The 18,010-nt window shown below is 55.4% G+C and overlaps 1 protein-coding gene and 1 non-coding gene across 5 annotated transcripts in view; both read left to right on the top strand.

Moving 5' to 3' along the window:
* TTC21A (tetratricopeptide repeat domain 21A) overlaps positions 1-18,010 on the top strand; it is a 36,720-nt gene that overhangs the window by 17,065 nt on the left and 1,645 nt on the right. For 3 of the 4 annotated variants that reach the window (XM_023260713.2, XM_045037840.1, XM_023260715.2), the window contains exons 10-28: positions 2,020-2,117; positions 2,285-2,485; positions 3,282-3,411; positions 5,123-5,280; positions 5,508-5,723; positions 9,825-10,063; positions 10,902-10,974; positions 11,074-11,184; positions 11,530-11,668; positions 11,843-11,946; positions 13,171-13,359; positions 14,260-14,370; positions 15,074-15,155; positions 15,967-16,117; positions 16,371-16,532; positions 16,697-16,889; positions 16,978-17,202; positions 17,607-17,727; positions 17,844-17,911. In XM_023260713.2, the coding sequence (XP_023116481.2) occupies positions 2,020-2,117; positions 2,285-2,485; positions 3,282-3,411; positions 5,123-5,280; positions 5,508-5,723; positions 9,825-10,063; positions 10,902-10,974; positions 11,074-11,184; positions 11,530-11,668; positions 11,843-11,946; positions 13,171-13,359; positions 14,260-14,370; positions 15,074-15,155; positions 15,967-16,117; positions 16,371-16,532; positions 16,697-16,889; positions 16,978-17,202; positions 17,607-17,727; positions 17,844-17,911 (2,771 nt within the window). The remainder of the gene's footprint in view (positions 1-2,019; positions 2,118-2,284; positions 2,486-3,281; positions 3,412-5,122; positions 5,281-5,507; positions 5,724-9,824; positions 10,064-10,901; positions 10,975-11,073; positions 11,185-11,529; positions 11,669-11,842; positions 11,947-13,170; positions 13,360-14,259; positions 14,371-15,073; positions 15,156-15,966; positions 16,118-16,370; positions 16,533-16,696; positions 16,890-16,977; positions 17,203-17,606; positions 17,728-17,843; positions 17,912-18,010) is intronic. The other variant, XM_023260714.2, reaches the window with a different exon arrangement.
* On the top strand, positions 804-876 carry TRNAN-AUU. The gene has a single exon. It is a non-coding gene; the product is annotated as a tRNA-Asn (tRNA).

The raw sequence follows: 18,010 nt of genomic DNA, 5'->3' as shown, positions 1-18,010 counted from the left end.
CACACACAGGCCACACCCCCTAGGACAGCCCCCACCCAGCTCAGTCCTTCCCCACTTCCTCATTCAGGGGAGCCCCCTCGCCAGTCAGCCAGAAGGGAAGTCCAGGGCCCAGAAAAACAGTGACCTTAACAATTTGGGAAATCTGCCTCAGCTGCTAATACTCATCAGTCTAGTCCGTTTGTAAATCTGCTAACAGTTTGAAAGAGGGGCCAAGTGGACCATGCAAAGCCAAGGCCCTCTGAGGAGCCAAGTTTAAAGCCAGATACAGAAAAGACTTCGCCACCCCCCACTAAAACACCAGGGTTTTCAGAGGCTACAATGTCAGTCAATAAGTAAAGAAGAGGCTACTATGGCAAAGATTGTAGAGAACGAAAAAGTTACTGAACATTACAAATACGATTGCAAAGTAAATTAACTCCATAGATGAGCCAAATAGCGGGATGCATATAAGTGAAAAACCAGGATGTTCATTAGAAAGACAGTCAGGAATAAATACACCAAAATGACCAAGAAATATCTATAAAAGGGATTCCTCTTTTATAGTAGTAGTAGGAGTAGAAGGATTTGTCTTCCCAAACTCAAAACACATTACAGAACGCCAGTAGGTAAGTCAGCTCCAAGTCAATGCTGGAGTAAACAAGGCGATAAACAGAACAGAAACAGGTCTTACAAATAAAGTGACATTTCAAACCAATATGGCGGTAGGTTTCAACAATTCATGGTTGGACATCTGGCTATCCAGTAAGAAAAATGTAAAGGGAAGTTCCCAGCTCACGCCATATTCAGAAATAAACTTCAGGGGCGCCTGGCTGGCTCAGTTGGTAAAGCATGTGACTATTAATCTTGAGGTCGTGAGTTCAAGCCCCACATCAGGCTAAAAATTATTTTAAAAAATGTTTTTTGAATTTAAAAGCTCCAGGTGAATTAAACATTTAAACATAAAAGTTCAGTTGGACTTGGGTTCCCTGGAGGAAACTCAGAAGCCCTAAAAGAAAATATTTTACTGATCTATGTAAAACTTTAGAACTAATGGATGGCAAAAGACAGTGAAAAATAGTTAAAAGGTGAATGGCAAACTGGTAGAAAATGTTTGCTATAAAGGGTTAATAATCTTAATATTTATGAAGAGAAAACAAATCGCCCTAAAATAAAATCAGGCTAGGGGCGCCTGGGTGGCTCAGCCGGTTAAGCGTCTGACTTTGGCTCGGGTCATGATCTCACGGTTCGTGGGTTCGAGCCCCTCATCGGGCTCTGTGCTGACAGCTCAGAGCCTGGAGCCTGCTTCAGAACCTGTGTCTCCTTCTCTCTCTCTCCTTCTTCCCTCCCCCGCTCGTGCTCTGTCTCTGCCTCTCAGAAATAAATAAAAATTAAAAAAAAAAAAAAAGAATCAGGCTAAAGCTAGGTACAGGAGATTCACAGGAGAAAGGAAAGGGGCATTAAATGTATGGAAAAATGCTCCTTTCCCCTCTTGGTAAAAAAAAAGGAACTAAAATGAGTTGTTTTTCACGTTTTCACTGGCAAAGAGTGAAGCACGTCGTGGAGGTTGTGGGGAAAGGCTACTTTCAAATTCTTGGCAGTAACACTAATTCAAACATCTCCAGAGGACAAGTTGGCCTTATCTATCCACATTTTAGATATACACGCCCTTTGACCCATCAACTCGACTGCAGGAATTAGAACGCGGAAATATGTTTACCGTGGCACTGGAGCATTTAAGCATCGAAAGCAAACTAGATGCAAAATGAGGTGTCCTTCAACGGGGCAGTAGTTAAATAAAATGTCCCAGCCACGGTGCATGGTTAAAGGCAGAGCACGAGCTAGGGATATGCTTCCCTGCCTGCCTCGAGCCTCGAATTCTTTACCAGGAGTGAGCATCGCTCTTTACGTTTGCGGAGATGTTGGGAAAGGCCCCCTGCACAGCCGCCCGTCCTTCCGCTGTCTCATCCCTGCTCTTGGCCCGCGGGCCCGCTGGCTCCGTGTCCGAGCTGGCTCCTCACGCTTGTCCTGCCCCGTTCCCAGGGATCATCTGGTGCCAGGTCTTGGACGGCCACCTGGAGGAGGCTGAACAGCAGTTGGAATTTATGAAGGAGGTGCAGCAGTGTCTCGGGAAGTCTGAGGTCAGAGCTCCCTGGGGACGCGGGCCGCTCCAGGCTTGCGTCCCCGGCCCTCCCCTCGCCCCAGTTTCCGGCACCCAGCGGCCAACACGGCCCGGACTCCTGCTTTGCGCTCGCCTCCCCACGGCCCGGCTGGCGTTGGTGCCGAGACCTGGGCTTGCCTCCCCCAGGTGCTGGTTTTCCTCCAGGCCCTTCTGGCGTCCAGGAAGCACAAGGGGGAGCAGGAGGCCACCCGGCTCCTGAAGGAGGCTGCGGGGCTGCACTTCGCCGGCATGCAGGGCCTCCCCCTGGGCTCCGAGTACTTTGAAAAGCTGGACCCCCTCTTCCTGGTCTGCATCGCCAGGGAGTACTTGTTCTTCTGCCCCAAGCAGGTTAGAGGAAGTCCCATCTGCACGGCGGGGGTCTGGAGCATAGGCCTCGACGGGGGCAAAGACCTCGTCTGGCCCCGTCAGCAGGCGGCTCTGAGCCCCTGAAGTTCGGGGACCCGTTGCTTTTCAATTTTTTTTTTAATGTTTATTTATTTTCGAGAGACTGAGAGAGACAGAGCGTGTGCAGGGGAGGAGCAGAGAGAGAGAGAGAGAGAGAGAGAGAGAGAGAGAGAGACACACACACACACACACACACACACAGAATCTGAAGCAGGCTCCAGGCTCTGAGCTGTCAGCACAGCCCTCAGGGGGTCCCGCTGCTGCTGGCCCACAGACCACACTCGCGGGGAACAGGGCACTGCTCACGCCTCTGCCTTTATCCTAGACAATAACCAGCTCCCTTTTTCCCCACAAGTCTTCTAAGAAGTCTGTTCGTCTCTACTTCTTTGCCCGCTTTACTTGTTTGCCTATTTGCCCAGCCAGTCAAGATTCTCCGTGGGCAAGGATCTTATCTTGCTATCGTAATGTCCCCCCCAGTGCCACGTAATGAGGCATTCCACAAATATCTATTAAGTGCACCACCGTGTGCCGGACACCGTGGTAGGTACTGGGGACACAACCGTCAGCAAAACAAAGTCCCCGTTCTCTGCAGCTTACGCGGTAGCACTAGATGGCACGGACTGGATAAGAAACCCGAGGAAGAAAGTAAAATCCCTTCACTGAGAGAGTGTTTCCTGAGAGCTTTAGGAGTCTCTCTGGAATGGGGCAAACCGTCCAGCCAGGCCCCGTGTTCCTACAGCCCCGGTCGCCGGGCCAGATCGTGTCTCCACTTCTCAAACAAGTCGCTGTGATCCTGAATCCTGTCGTCAAAGCGGCGCCAGCTCTGATCGACCCCCTGTATGTGATGGCTCAGGTCAAGTACCTCTCAGGTGAGCCCGCGTCTGCTCATCCGTTCAGCCACCGCCCCCGGGGGGTGGGGGGTCGCAGCCCCTTGCCTCAGGCGGTTTACACAGACACACACACACCCTCACCAGGCCCGGCCACATCCCTGGCCTCCACTCCCCAGAAACCGGCCTGACTTCCCTCGCCAGCAGGGGTCTCTCCCACCCGCCCTGCTACTGGCGGCTTCCTCGCTCTGCGCGGGGTACCGCGGCTGAAGTGGCTGAACTTCAGTTCCGCACAGGATCCACTGGTCCTCAGGATAGGCAGAAATGCCCTCATGAGGTCTGCATTCTAGTAAGGGGAAGTAGACGATACGCGGAACAGAGAAGCACGCGGCCTGGTTTGTTAGGACACAGGAATTCCGTGGAGGAAACCAAAGCGGGGGAGGGGATGGGAACTGGCAGGGTCGCAGTTGTTAAAAGGTGGGCCGGAGGGCATCACGGGGAGGTGGGACCCTGTAGCATTCGGCTCTCAGAGGCTCAGGGTGGCCAGAGCAATGTCCTTCCAGCTTCTCCTGTCTCGAGACCCAGGTCCTGGAGAGAGAGGGAAAGGGGAGACGCGCCCCTGGGAACCTTGCTGTCCCCTCTGAGGACTCTCCACCTGTGGCCTTGCACCCCAGTCTGCCTGGAAGGCAGGCCGATCTCTGGTGCGCTGGGGGCTTCCGAAGGATCCCAAATGCCATGGCATGTGTCCGGCTTCCGGCACGGCCTGGCGTGGGTCACACCGTGCAGAGACAGCCCCTCCCCCGACCCTGTCTTCATCCGTGGGCCTCCCCGTTGTCATCTGGGTTTCCAGGTTTACCCACGAGCTTCAGGGGCTCCTGGGTACGAGGCAAGGGCAGGAGCACTCCCCCAGGGGTGCGGGCAGCTGGCAACAAGCAAGTTGAGGGCCAAAGCAAGGTCTCCAGCTGCTTAGGTTGCCATAGTGACATCTTTGCATTTCTGCAGCAGCGCACAGGGAAGGAGCAGGGAGTTTGGGACCCAGAAGCAGCTGCTCCCCTCCCCGCCAGGTTATGGGCCCTGAGCGGGAGCTGTTGAGGACCCTGGATGGAGAGAGAGGGGGACTCTCCTACCAGCTCACTGCACCCCACCCCTGGGCTTGCACTGCCGCTGGCTGTGGGTCAGCCTGGCCACACGGAGAGCCCTCAGCCCCTGAGCGCCAAGGCAGGCAGAGCTCAGCCTCAGGAGCCGATGGCCCCGGGTCTAAATGCTGACTTTGTCCCTCGGAAGCTGAGTTACTCACGTAACTGGGTTCCAGTCCTACATCAAAAAGACAAAGACAATACCGCCCATCTTGCAGGGCTGGGCACATAGTAACTCCGACTTTCCAAAAGTGCTTTGCATAAAGCAAGTGCTTCGTAAGACGGGGCTATTACAGTTGCTGCTATTGTTAGGTTCCGTTCTGCTCTGAGGGGTGGGACTCGAGACTGAAGCATCCCCCGGAGCTTCTGGACAGAGCAGTGACGTGCCTTAGCCATCTCCTCGAGGGTTGCCCCACAGTCTGAGTTTCCAGGCTCTTGTCTGGGTAGTTGTAATTTCAAGAAGAGACCTCTGAGTGAAACAGAACAGAACTGGGTGAAATGGCCAACTCGTGTATTTCTGGGTAACGGAACACACGAAATTCATTCTGCCTCTACATACTGGGTCCTGGGAGTCCCCCAGGGACCCCTGGATGTAGAGGTCTGTTTATCGTTTCTAGGAGAGTTAGAGAATGCCCAGAGCACCCTGCAGCGTTGCCTGGAGCTGGACCCCACCTCCGTGGACGCCCACCTCCTCATGTCCCACGTCTACCTGGCGCAGGGCAATTTTGCCATGTGCTCCCACTGCTTAGAGCTGGGCGTCAGTCACAACTTCCAGGTGGGGGTCCTCTGTGCCCGGTCGCCCCGCCCCCGCCTCCCCAAGCCCAGCTGGCCAACAGCCCCCACTTGCCCTGGGAGAGGCCCCAGGAGCTCCCGGCATCCCTCAGACCCTTCTGCGGGCCAAAGGCCAGGGCAGGCTCGGTGGGCTTCCGCGGCCTTCTCCAGTCCGGGTGCCTTGAGCAGCAGCCGTGAACCGGGGCCCCACACTCCACTCTGCTCCTCTAGGTCCGAGACCACCCCCTCTACCACTTGGTCAAGGCCAGGGCCCTCAACAAGTGTGGGGACTATCCAGAAGCCATAAGGACGCTGAAAATGATCATAAAATTACCAACTCGGAAGACGGAAGAAGGCAAGAAACTCCGCGGGCCCTCCATGCAGCCCAGTGAGCGGGCGTCCCTCTTACTGGAACTGGCAGACGCCCTCCGCTTGAATGGGGAGCTGGTAAGAAATACCACGCTCTCGTCCCTGGGGACTGGGGCATGTTGGAGGTCCGGGGTAAGCCTGGGAACCAGGCTCTTTGGTTCTGGCTGATGTTTATTCGTTCTATTATTCGAGCCTTTATTCATTTGGGAGCATATCTTACCCGCGCCCAAAGGCCTCGATGGCTCCCGGTGCCCTCTAGATAACGTCCAAAGCCTACTGAGCCCCACCTGATCTGTCCCCTGCCTGCCTGCCTCACTGTCCCCATGAGGATCTCACAGAGGCAGAGCACACAGTCCCATCAGGACAGCCACGGGTGGTTGTGCAGATTGGGTAAGGCACAGCCCCGGTAGACGCCATAATCACACCACAGTCTTTACGAACTGTGTCCCCTTGGGAGTTTTGTGGTATATAATTTGCTCAACTGTATGAGGCAGCCCTGGGGCCTTGGCAGGTCTGGCTTGGCAAAGACAGGAAGCACCTGAGCGTCCTACGCTGGTGTGAAGGAGCAGCGGGGAACACGGGGTGGGGGTGGGGGGTGGGTAGAGCTGACTCCACAGGCTCCCACGGCCTCACTGTCCTCACTCACTCACCTGCTCAGCGGAGAGGGTCGGCAGAGTTCCAGGATCATCTCTAATCCGCCAGTACGGGGGCATCTGGCTGTGATAGAGAAGGAACAGCTCGCGAGGCCCTTTTCTCCTTAAAGTTAAAAACTGCCTTCTGGGGGGCGCCTGGTTGGCTCAGTCGGTTGGGCCTCTGACCTCCGCTCAGGTCGTGATCTCACAGTTCGTGAGTTCGAGCCCCGTGTAGGGCTCTGTGCTGACGGCTCAGATTCTGTGTCTCCCTCTCTCTCTCCCCTCCCCCCATGCACGCTCTGTGTCTCTCACTCTCTCTCTCTGTCTCTCAAAAATAAATAAACATTAAAAAAGAAAACCGCCTTCTGGGTAGAGGTGGGGATGTGGAAGCCTGTTTGTTGTCCTCTCCTCCTTTAAATCTGCCCAAAGGAGCACAGGAATTAAAAGTAGGGAAGGAATCTCCACCTAGAGCAAACCTAGGGAACGGCCACATCCCAGCACAGTCGATTCAGTCAGTCGATTCAGCTATTGATTGAGGGCCAGCTAGCTGCCAGGCACCATCTGGCAGCTGGGGATAGAGGAGAGAAGCTAGCAAGGTCCTTTTGGAACTTACCATCGGTGGGCGAGAGAGAAAGCAGGGTGCAGTGAGGCGGGGCCCGAGGTTCCTGCCTTTGCTTGAAACCTTCTGAACTGGAGATGTGCTCAAGCGGGGAGAAGCAGGGGCATTCCTAGAGGGACTCGGGTCCAGCCGGTGGAAGGGCAGGGCCACTGAGCAAGAACTCCCTGCTCAGATGCCTCCTTGCTTCTCTCTGTCCGGGCTCCTTTCTAGGAGACGTGGCCCGAGGAGAGTAAGGAGGGAAATAACCTGAAAGAGTTCTGCAGCGTGCTTTGCTAAGATGACAGGTCTGCAGACTGGGGCCTTCGCAGTGAGCCAGGGGTTCTGTCCGGACCCCAGCTTCTCATTAAGCCCACCCCCAAAAGGAAGACCCACAGAAAGCTCAGGGGAAATGTGAGCCTAGGGCAGCTGTGCTAGACCCTGTCCATCCCCAGCCTAGTTCTCCTGGGCAAAGGGCCAGGTTAGGGGGGACCGGTCCCATTTGAGGAAGGGGCCCAATATGGTGATTACAGGGAAGGACAGAGGTGAGGGAGGGAGGAGAAGAAGGGAAGGAAAGAAGAAAGGGTGAGAGGGAAGGAAGGAAAGGAGGAAAGAGGGGAGAGGAAACAAAATCACAAGCAAAAGACAAGTGAAGATTACACTTGGGGAGAAAGAGTTCTATAAAAAATGGAAGAGATACTTTTTTAAAGTTTATTTATTTTGAAAGAGAGCGTGTGATCGCTTCTTGGCCTTTTGGCTAAGATCAAGTGTGAAAGAGAGCATGTGAGCAGGGGACGGGTGGAGAGAGAGGAAGAGAGAGGGAGAGAGAGAGAACCCCAAGCAGGCTCCACACTGCCAGCACTGAGCCCAACATGGGGCTCGAACTCACCAACCCTGAGATCATGACCTGAGCTGAAATCAAGAGTCGGACCCTCAACCAGCTGAGCCACCCAGACATCCCTAAGAAGAAAGACTTCGAAGAGAACTTGTCTACATTCGATGAAAATGGAAACATGGAATCTTGTAAAACCAGCTCAAAGCAGAGCACCAGAGATCCCCAGAGGTGTTCAGCTGGCAGAATTAAAGCAAGTAAGCATAGAAAACAGTGATGCCATTAGGAAATTATAGTCCCACGAGACAAAACAGAAAGTGGCTGAACCCTTGCTGAAGCTCTCTGATGCAGGAAAGGGGTGAGAAAATCATTGAAGTGATGTGAGGGGATGACGGGTGAGAAAGAGAGAGACCACAGACATCCAACCAAGGCAAAATAAACGTTCCTGCAGAAGAGAGAAGAAATGGATCAGGGGAGAGCCCCACGTTGGGTGTGGAAATTACTTTTAAATAAATAAATAAACAGATAAATAAATAAGTAAATAAATATTTAAAAAATCCTAATACTAATACCCTAATGGAGTCATGGGAACCAAGGATTAACGGTCACTGGGGGCGCCTGGGTGGCTCAGTCAGTTGAGCGTCCAACTTCAGCTCAGGTCGTGATCTCACGGTTCGCGAGTTCGAGCCCCACCTCTGATTCTCTGCTGTCAGCACAGAGCTCACTTCGGATCCCCTGTCCTCCCACTCTCTATACCTCTCCCCATGTACCTCTCTATACCTTTGGGCTTGACCCAAAGCCAGTATAATTGCTAAGTTCTTAAAATAAAAGTTATTAAAATCAAAATAACAATAACATCCTATAAAAAAAATTCAGGGAGAAGGTGGCATTATTATAAGCATGCTAATTGTTTCCACTTTATAGAATGTGGGGAAAAAATGTACACGAGACATTTCTTAATAGAAAGATGACTCTTGGTAGAATTTAAGAGGCGATCTCCACCACATTAATCAAGAGTTAAGAAGAAAAGAAAGGATCAAGCAGGTCATAAAGGCAGAAATAAAGCCAAACACAACAGCCTGTGAAAATGAAAATGGGCACCTGGGGGGCTCAGTCGGTTAAGCATCCAACTTCAGCTCAGGTCATGATCTTCCAGTTTGTGAGTTTGAGCTTTGTGTCGGGCTCTGTGCTGACAGCTCGGAGCCTGGAGCCTGCTTGGGATTCTGTGTCTCCCTCTCTCTCTGCCCCTCCCCTGCTCATGCTGTCTCTCTCTCTCTCTCTCTCTCTCTCTCTCTCTCTCTCTCTCTCTGTCTCTCTCTCTCAAAAAATAAATATTTTTCAAAAAATGAAAACAGAAAGTTTTCTGTTGCCAGAAAACCCAAGAATGTATCTGTGGTAACAAAATTGTAAATGAAATAAATGTACCTCTTAAATAAAAGAGGCATCAGAGTGGTTTAAACTAGCAACAGAGAGAACCCTTACTCTCTATACTTCAAACACCAAAGGGCCCAGGATGAGAGGAAAAAGATGATACAAATATACCAAGCAAACAAAAAGAAAGCAGAGATTGAGGAAGAAATGTCTGGTAAGGCTGAATCCCAGTCCGAAAGTACCAAAATGGGGAAAGAAAGCAACTTTGTTAAAATAACCAAGGGCATGAATATAATGAGGAAATAATTCAAACAGACCGCTAACGTGCCAAATACAATAACATTAAAATACTTTTGACCGAAAGCAGGAAAGTACAAGGAGATGCATCCATCGGTCTCCCACAAGAAGGAATTGCCAACAGATGTAGAGGTGCTAAGGAACAGTCGAGGGTTTCTGTACCCCCAGCTAGCCGGGCACCTTTCCCCTGCCCCAGGAAGAGTGGTGGTGGACACTGAAGGGATCTCTCTTCTTTCCGCCACTGGAGCCTCTCTGCAGGTGGATGTGAGCCATCCTCCCCTCGCCTTCCGTGGAGCAAGGCTGCTCCTGGCTGTCTCCATATTTCATTTCTCTCTGGGGGCAGGAGTGGGAAGAGGGATCCCTTTAAGTCGCCTCCAGGAGATTTCAAGTGTTTTCAGGTCACCCGTGGTGGGTGACAGCTAACGGAGGTCTGTTGGGTTCCCATGCTCTAGCATGAGGCCACCAAGGTCATGCAGGACGCCATCAACGAGTTCAGTGGCACACCGGAGGAGATCCGCATCGCCATTGCCAACGTGGACCTGGCCCTGAGCAGTGGGAACGTGGACGTGGCCCTGAGCATGCTGAGGAACGTCACACCCAAGCAGCCCTTCTACGTGGAAGCCAAGGAGAAGATGGCCAACATCTACCTGCAGACCCGCAAAGACATCTGCCTCTACATCGGCTGCTACCGGTAAGCCCCAGGCAGCGCCCTGACAGCCTCCTTCCCAGTGGTGTTTTAGGGAGTGGCTTCTCCAGGTTGTGTTTCCTCAACCTGAGTCTCCAGTCTGCACCCTCCAAGTGTGTTAGATGCAATGCAAGTACAGAATTTCCCATGGGTCCGCATTTGAGCGAGATAGCTTAGCCAGGCCGGCTCACTGCCGAGTTCTGAAGATACAGAACTGAATCCATCCTGCTTGGCCTCCCCCGAATGGCCCACATTCTGGTGGGAACCACGGGTATGCACTTTTGCCCTGGCCCCTGACTCTGCCTGTCCTTGAAGAAATGTCCAGTGACTCGATGTGGCCAAGGTGAGGTGCAGGAGGGTGGAGAGCTGTCTTTATGATTTGACCTTCCCAGCCCCTCCCTCAAGCAGAACTCTATCTAGGCAATCCAGGTGGGAGGCAGCGCTGGGGGGCGGGGGTGGGGGGAGGCAAAGCCAAGAGCCGTGGGACACTAATAAACAGTGGGGTGGGGTGACGCGGCCACACCGGAGTTTTAGAAAGAGCAGGAGTTTTAGAAAGTTTTAGAGTTTTCTAAGAAAAGTTTTAGAAAGAGCAGGATGCCTGCTTATGCAGAGGGGCCTAGAGGGTTAGGACTGGAGGCCAGAAGAAAGGGTAGACGTTCTGGCATGGTCCAGGTAACAGATAAGCAGAGCTTGGACTAAGGTAGCTAGCACAGTGCCTCGTGCACAGTGGGCTTTCAGTAAGTGTTAGGTGAATGAATGAATGAATGGGAAAGAAGAGTTAGAGATGAATTCAGAAACACAAAGAGTGCATAGGTTCAAGCTAAGTCTTTGGTTACTTTTGCAGGGAACTCTGTGAACAACTGCCTGGCCCCCACACCAGCCTGCTACTGGGGGATGCTTTCATGAACATTCAGGAGGTGAGTGAAAGCCTCGTGGCCTTGCCAAGTGGCCCCCCAATCTCACGTCTCCGGTGGGAGAGAAGAGAGACCGAGACCTTTGGACGCTTTCCCCACCAGCCTGAGAAGGCCCTGGAGGCTTATGACGAGGCCTATAGAAAGAACCCACATGATGCATCGCTGGTCAGCAGGATCGGGCAAGCCTATGTGAAGACCCACCAGTACACCAAGGTCAGGCTAGGCTGGGGTGGGGAGAGGTGTGGGCCAGCCCAGCAGGGAAGAGGGAGGGGGGTGCATGAGTGGAAGTTTCTGGATGGGAAGGGAGTGGCTGCGTTCCCACCATAGCTCCCTGTTGAAGTAGGTGGGTGAGAATTCAGAAGCTATCCACACACACACACACATACACACACACACACACGCCGAGCCTGAGCCCTCTGCCAGCTGGGAGGGCCTTCTCATCGCAGGCTTCTGTGTTCTGGAGGGACACACAGGTGTGGTGGCCACCGAGGAGAACACGGTTTGAGGCACTCAAGGTAGAACCAGACCCCGAGGCCAATATTTCCTGTTTGCCCAAAGGCAATTAATTATTATGAGGCTGCGCAGAAGATCAATGGACAGGACTTTTTGTGCTGTGATCTCGCTGAACTCCTCCTGAAGTTAAAGAAGTTCAACAAAGCAGAAAAAGTTTTGAAACAGGCACTGGAACATGACTTTGGTGAGACCCCCTTCGAAGTCACTTCCCTAGCCTACTGCCCCCGCCCTGCAGTCTCTTCCTGCGGAATAGGGATGGGCGCTAGCTGGGGTCCTGAGCCCAGTCCCCTACCTTCCCCCATCCCTGGCTTCCCAGGCACCAGAGAACACTGATTTGAGTAGTTTCTACTCTTTGCAGCCAAAGACCTCCCATCCATGATGAACAATGTCAAGTGCTTGCTTTTGCTGGCAAAGGTTTACAAGAGTCATAAAAAAGAAGACGTGATGGGAACTTTGAACAAGGTAATCGACATTAGACAATAGACTCAAGCTTTTTATTGGCCATTTCCTGGTGGGAGCTATAAAAGGAAGGATAGGACTGCAGGTCTGGAAGGCTCCAGGGCTGGCACTCAAAAGAGGACCTGGGTCACACCTCTGACCTCGGCCTTCCATTTATTCCCCGACCTGTGCTCTTTGTTGATGGTGCCCCGGAGTGCCCCAAGCCCGGCTGGGCTGGGTCGGAGAAAGCAGGGAGTCGGCAGGGATGCCCGTGGGATAATAATGGACAAGGCGAGCAGCTCCCGGGCACTGAATGCTCTATGGTGGGTTCTGTACTGGGCTTTTTGCTTTCTTATTAATTCTCACAGTAGCCCTTTGAGATACGCACTGTGACATTCCTATTTCACAGATATGGCTCCAAGAGGTTAAGAAATGTGCCCAAAGTCAGACTGCCAGTAAATGGGGGAGCTGACAATTGAACCAGGTCTGGCCTGTCCCAACCTAAGCTCTTTTCTCCCCTGGGCTGCCCCAGTGGGACAGTTCCTGGCCGTTCCTATCCCACCTCCCTCGCTCTTTCTCCGCAAGGGTGTGGCTGGCTTCTTGTTCCTGAGATGCCTTCTGCACTTGTACCCGGAAAGCCCACTCTGATGGCTTGAGACGATTTATTCCCTTGTTTCCCACTGGATTCCCACTCCCGTTTGGCCCTTGGAAAGCCGAGTGCTGATTTGTGCCCACTTCCCAAGACTTAACCCCGGCATCACCAATTCTTCTTGTCCCGATGCTCCCTGGTTACTCACTTGATCATTTTATGTTGTGGATATTTGTGGAGGCTGCCCCCAAGTTCCCAGCAGGGCGACGTTCAGAGCAAATGCATCCATCAAAACGCAGCCTGCCCTGCGCACCTACTGTGTGCTTCTTCTAGCCCATAGGAGGGCCAGAGCACATTAGACACGGTAAGTATCAAGGCGTGATGGAAACAGGTAGACAAGTACAGGCACAACAGAGTGTTTTGTTTGAGTGCCTTTGCTTCCGATCTTGCCCCAGGGGCAGAGCCAGCTTGCCTCCTGAGTACTCAGCCAGGGGCCTTGCCTGCCCAGAGTGACCCAGATTTGCTCAAGGGCACTTGAGATGCCCTTTCTGATAATCTGCTGACACAGAAACGAGAGTAGGGATTCTTTCTGTGAATTGGCCTGAGATCTGGTACATCAGGCCCCGGGATTCTGATCCCGAGTTTGCTGGTTTCCCAAGGCCCTGGACCTCCAGTCTCAGATCCTGAAGCGTGTTGCACTGGAGCAACCAGAAATGATCCCCTCCCAGAAACAACTGGCAGCCTCCATCTGTGTCCAGTTTGGGGAGCACCACCTGGCAGAGAAGGAGTTTGCCAAGGCAGTACGGTCTTACAAGGATGCCCTCTTCTACTCGCCTGATGACAATAAGGTGGGGTCCTCAAAGCCAGAGGCTGCTCCTTCTCTTGGGCCCTGCTGCCTTGCGGAGTCCCCTGACTAGGGGCAGAGGCCGGGTCCTTCCCTGTGCCTCCCTGAGGAGCTGCAGGTCAAGGGGCCCGGGACCCCTGGTGTGGGGAGCCTGCTCTGGCTGACCCCAGGGCCCTCGGCCATCAGCCCTTGGACCAAGACTGGGAGGCCTCACTTCGGACAGCTCCTTGTGCGGGGTAGAGCGGGGAAGATGCTCCCAAAAGTCATGTTAGTCTGGCATTTTCAGGTCCCCCTTGGAGGCGCGGGCACAGTGACAGCCGTGGCTGCCAGGGGTCTTTGGGCACGAAGCCAGACTAAGCTTCCAAGGAGGTTTAGAGTCGTGAGGGGGGCGTGGCCCAGATGAGGCAGTGGTGGCTGGAGTCCACACTAGGAGAACCGATGAAGAGCTTAGTGACAGCCATTCATTCGCTCAACACGCACTCATTTAAGAGACGTATCATATGCGCCAGGCACGGTGCCAGGCCCGGGGGGCCACGGGGGGCAAGACAGGGTCCCTGCCCACAGACTGCCTCAGGCAGAGGGACAGATGAGCACATTTTTAGTTCCATTGCCTGCATGTGGGTCTGCACACTGTGGGAACTCAGAAGACGGGTGCCTGGCCCAGAGGCTACCACAGACGGCTGCCCAGAGGGGGCTAGGTCCAAGCCAAAGGAGGAGGACGAGTTGCCCAGGCCCCCAGTTTCAGAGGTTGGTTGGTAAGACACGTGGTATGATTGGGGGAGAAGGGGTAGCCAGGGACATATGTTGAAGGCGCAACGAATAAAAATGGACTAGGCGAGAGTGAGACACCAGCCCGAGTTTTCCCATTATGCTCCCTGGTTGATCACATCCGGCCTCGTCCCAGGTGTTGCTGGAGCTGGCCCGCCTCTACCTGCTGCAGGGCCACCTGGACTTGTGTGAGCAGCACTGTGCCGATCTCCTGCAGACAGAGAAGAGCCACGAGATGGCCTCAGTGGTATGGGGCCACAGGACCTCCCCCCCCCCCGCCCTCCCCAGGGTCCCCACCACCGCGCGAGGGCTGCTTCCCGGCCCCATAACTCCGATGCTTGGCTGACCCACCCCCAGGGGCCACCAGGCAGAGGGGACTGAGCACTGGGCCTGATGCCCTTCACGTGGTAGGGATGGGCCGGCAGGCAGCCGGGGCAACATCAGCCTCCCGGGGCCAATCCAAGGGGAGGCGGGGAGGCTGATCGGCTCCAGGGGAAACCACACCCACAGTGGGTGAAGGCAAGGGTGGACAGGTTCCTGGGTTTAAAGAAATACGTGGGAAAAGGCCTCTCCAGTCTGACTTCTCTCCCTAACACCCAGACCACCGCCAGGGCCGCCCCACAGGAGTGGGGAGTCATTCTGCCTCCACTGCCTGCGGCTGGCAGTTCTCGGACACGGGTGGAGGGTCCGGCTCTGCTGGCTGTCAAAGGGACCCACTGGTGTCTACCCCTGGGCTCACCTTCCCACCTGTGACCTCACCCCCCCACTCCTCCCACCCCAAGCAGGCCCTGTCTTCTGGGTTCCTCCTGTGGCCGCTCCTCCCAGGGCCCAGAGAGGCGACCTTGGACGTCCTTGTCCACCTCCTCTGCTTACCCCCACGCCCACCCAGCCTCCCCACCACAGCCAGGCGAACTGTCAGGAGTCCCGGAGCATTGTGTGTTTTCTGACAGATGATGGCTGACCTGATGTTTCGAAAACAGAAATACGAAGCTGCCGTCAATCTCTACCACCAAGTCCTGGAGAAAGCACCAGGTAACGAACTGCCCACATCAAGACTGCCCACTGAGATGGCCTGCGTCAGTTCCCACCAAGCAAGGGCTGCTCTCCCCCACAAGGGTGGGCCGCCTCCCCTCCTTCCTGACTGGGCAGAGGAAGCCCCTTCCTCTCTGATTGTTCCCAGAGAGACAGGAAACTGATAAAGCACCGATGGAACATGCTGGCCCTTCCCGAGTCCGAGGGGCCAGTTCCTGGTCTCAGGCAGGGCAGTGCTTGGCCCTGGACCCAGGAAAGCCTGTCTGTCTCCAAATCACGGCCACTGGACTGGACATAGCCCCCTTCTGAAGTGACAGCCACCTGGAGGTGGCTAGAAACTCTCCCTGTTAGGTAGCTACATTCCCGCCACACCTGAGGCTCAGACGACAGCCCCTGCGGGCCCACAGCTAACTCTGCCCCGAGGCCCAGCAGACTGCGGCCCTTAGGAGCGCGGGGTCCTGGAGCCAGACTGCCTACGTCTAACTCACGGTCTTCCACTCACCAGCTGTGTGACTTTTGGCCGAAAACTTTCGTGTCTCAGTGGAAAGGGAAAAATAGCTACCTCGGTGTGTGTAGGTAAAGCCCTTAATGCTTAACGTACTGTGTAAGCTCTAGCTGCTACTTTTCAGTGTGATGATTATCCTTTGCTCAGCTTTGGAGACCAGGGGAGACATTGAAGCTGCTGGGAGGTCCCCGCTCAGCCCAAATAGGTAGTGTCTGCTGGGCCCCTCACTTCTCCATGCCAGGCCACAGCGCCCAATCGGCCTTGGCCGTTGGTTTTCACAGCCTGGCATCTTCTCTCCTATTGTAGACAACTTTCTGGCATGGAATAAACTAATTGACCTGCTATGGAGAAGCGGCAGACTTGAGGATGCCCCTGTCTTCTTTGAGTTGGTCAAGAGGATGTCCAGCCGTGTTCCTTTGGAGCCAGGTTTCAACTACTGCAGAGGCATCTACTGCTGGTGAGCTGGGGAGTGGGGTGTCTTCGTCTTCGGGGCAGTTCCCTGCAGGGGGCCCTTCCTGGCAGGCAAGCTGGGCTTCCGCTCAGCACTGGGGAAGCAGAAATTCGACTGACTTGCGGGCAGGCGTTTGGGAGACCAGCCACCCAGCCCCGCTCCGTGCAGACTCCGGGAGTGGCGCCCGTGTGTCCCTGCACTCCCCGGACCTCAGTTTCCCTCTCTGGTTCTTGGTATCTGTGTCTCGTTTCCACTACAGGCGCATAGGGCAGCCCAACAAAGCACTGAAGTTCCTCAACAAGGCGCGCAAGGACAGCACTTGGGGCCAGAGTGCCACCTACTACATGGTGCAGATCTGCCTGAACCCGGACAACGAGGTCGTGGGCGGAGAGGTTTTCAAGAACCTGGTGGCGGAGAGCAAGTAGGGGCCCGGCTGACCTCGGGGCGTGTGTGTGGGGGGGAGGAGGCGAGGTGCAGGGGCCCGGCCCCTGGGAAAAGCGGGGAGAGCCACGTGGTGGGGTAGAGACCACGTGAGGGCCCGCAGGCGGCCTGCCAGCCTGCCACTCTCACGTCGGACGCCCGTAGCTCCACCGACAGGAAGGCCCTCGAGCAGCACGCCGTGCGCACCGCCGAGAAGCTGCTGCGCGATTTCTACCCACGCTCGGACTGGGGTCAGACCCAGCTGCGGCTGCTGCAGAGCCTCTGCCTGCTGGCCACCAGGGACAAGGCCAACGTGGAGGCGGCGCTGGGCACCTTCATCGCGATGGCACAGGCCGAGGTGGGCCGGCTCGCTGGGTGGGCCGCGGGGGGCCCGGCTGGGGTGGGGGGGCCCAGCGCGCCGACGCCCGCTTCCCACCCGTGTGCAGAAGGACAGCGTCCCCGCCCTGCTGGCCACGGCGCAGGCCCACGCGCTGCTGAAGCAGGTCCCCAAGGCGCGCACGCAGCTGAAGCGTCTGGCCAAGGCCCCGTGGACGCCGGACGAGGCCGAGGACCTGGAGAAGAGCTGGCTCCTACTGGCTGACGTTTACTGCCAGGGCGGCAAGTTCGACCTGGCCTCGGAGCTGCTGCGGCGCTGCGTGCAATACAACAAGGCAGGGCGGCGGGGACGCCCCGTCCAGGCGGCCGGGAGGGGCGCGCGGGGCGTGGGGGCAGAGGAGATGCAAGGGCCGGGGCGAGGCGAGAGGAGGCGCGCAGAGTCGGGGAGCCGGGAGAGGGGGATGCGGGACGGTGAAGAGAGATGGGAAGGGTTCATGAGGTCCAGGGGCCTGCAGGTCAGCGCAGAGCGCTGTGGAGAGAGGGGCCGTGCAAGCATAGGGGTATCCTAGAAGGGGCGCACAGGTGACCCCTCCCCAGCAAAGGTGGGGGGTGCTGCTGGAGTCGGTGAGAGGTCGGCGTTAATGCGGCTCCCCACCCTCCCTTGCCCCGCCCCCCCGTGTCCCCTCCCCCCACCGCTGGTTCCACCCTGTGCTGGGATCGGGTATGGCTTTCCCTGCAGTCCTGCTTCAGGGCCTATGAGTACATGGGCTTCATCATGGAGAAGGAGCAGGCCTACAAAGACGCAGCCGCCAACTACGAGCTGGCCTGGAAGTACAGTCATCACGCCAGCCCGGCCGTGGGTAAGGCCACCGGCCAGGGCCCATGTGGGTGAGGAGGAAGCAGGGTGGGAGGACCACCACCCTGGCTCTTGGGTGGTCAAGGTGCCACCGTGTGAGTTTCCTCTGCCCCTGGACAGGCTTCAAACTCGCTTTCAACTACTTGAAGGATAAGAGATTTGTGGAGGCCATTGAAGTCTGTCACACGGTAAGCCACCATCAGCGGCTGGGGGGCACCAGGAGGAGGGGCGAGGGGGCTTGGTGACAGGGCCCTGCCTGATGCCGCACACCCTTTCTCCCTCTGTTC

This window comes from Felis catus, chromosome C2 (assembly GCF_018350175.1).
Source record: "Felis catus isolate Fca126 chromosome C2, F.catus_Fca126_mat1.0, whole genome shotgun sequence".
In the NCBI taxonomy this organism is placed as follows: Eukaryota; Metazoa; Chordata; class Mammalia; order Carnivora; family Felidae; genus Felis; species Felis catus.
This window is presented reverse-complemented; position numbering and strand designations above follow the sequence as displayed.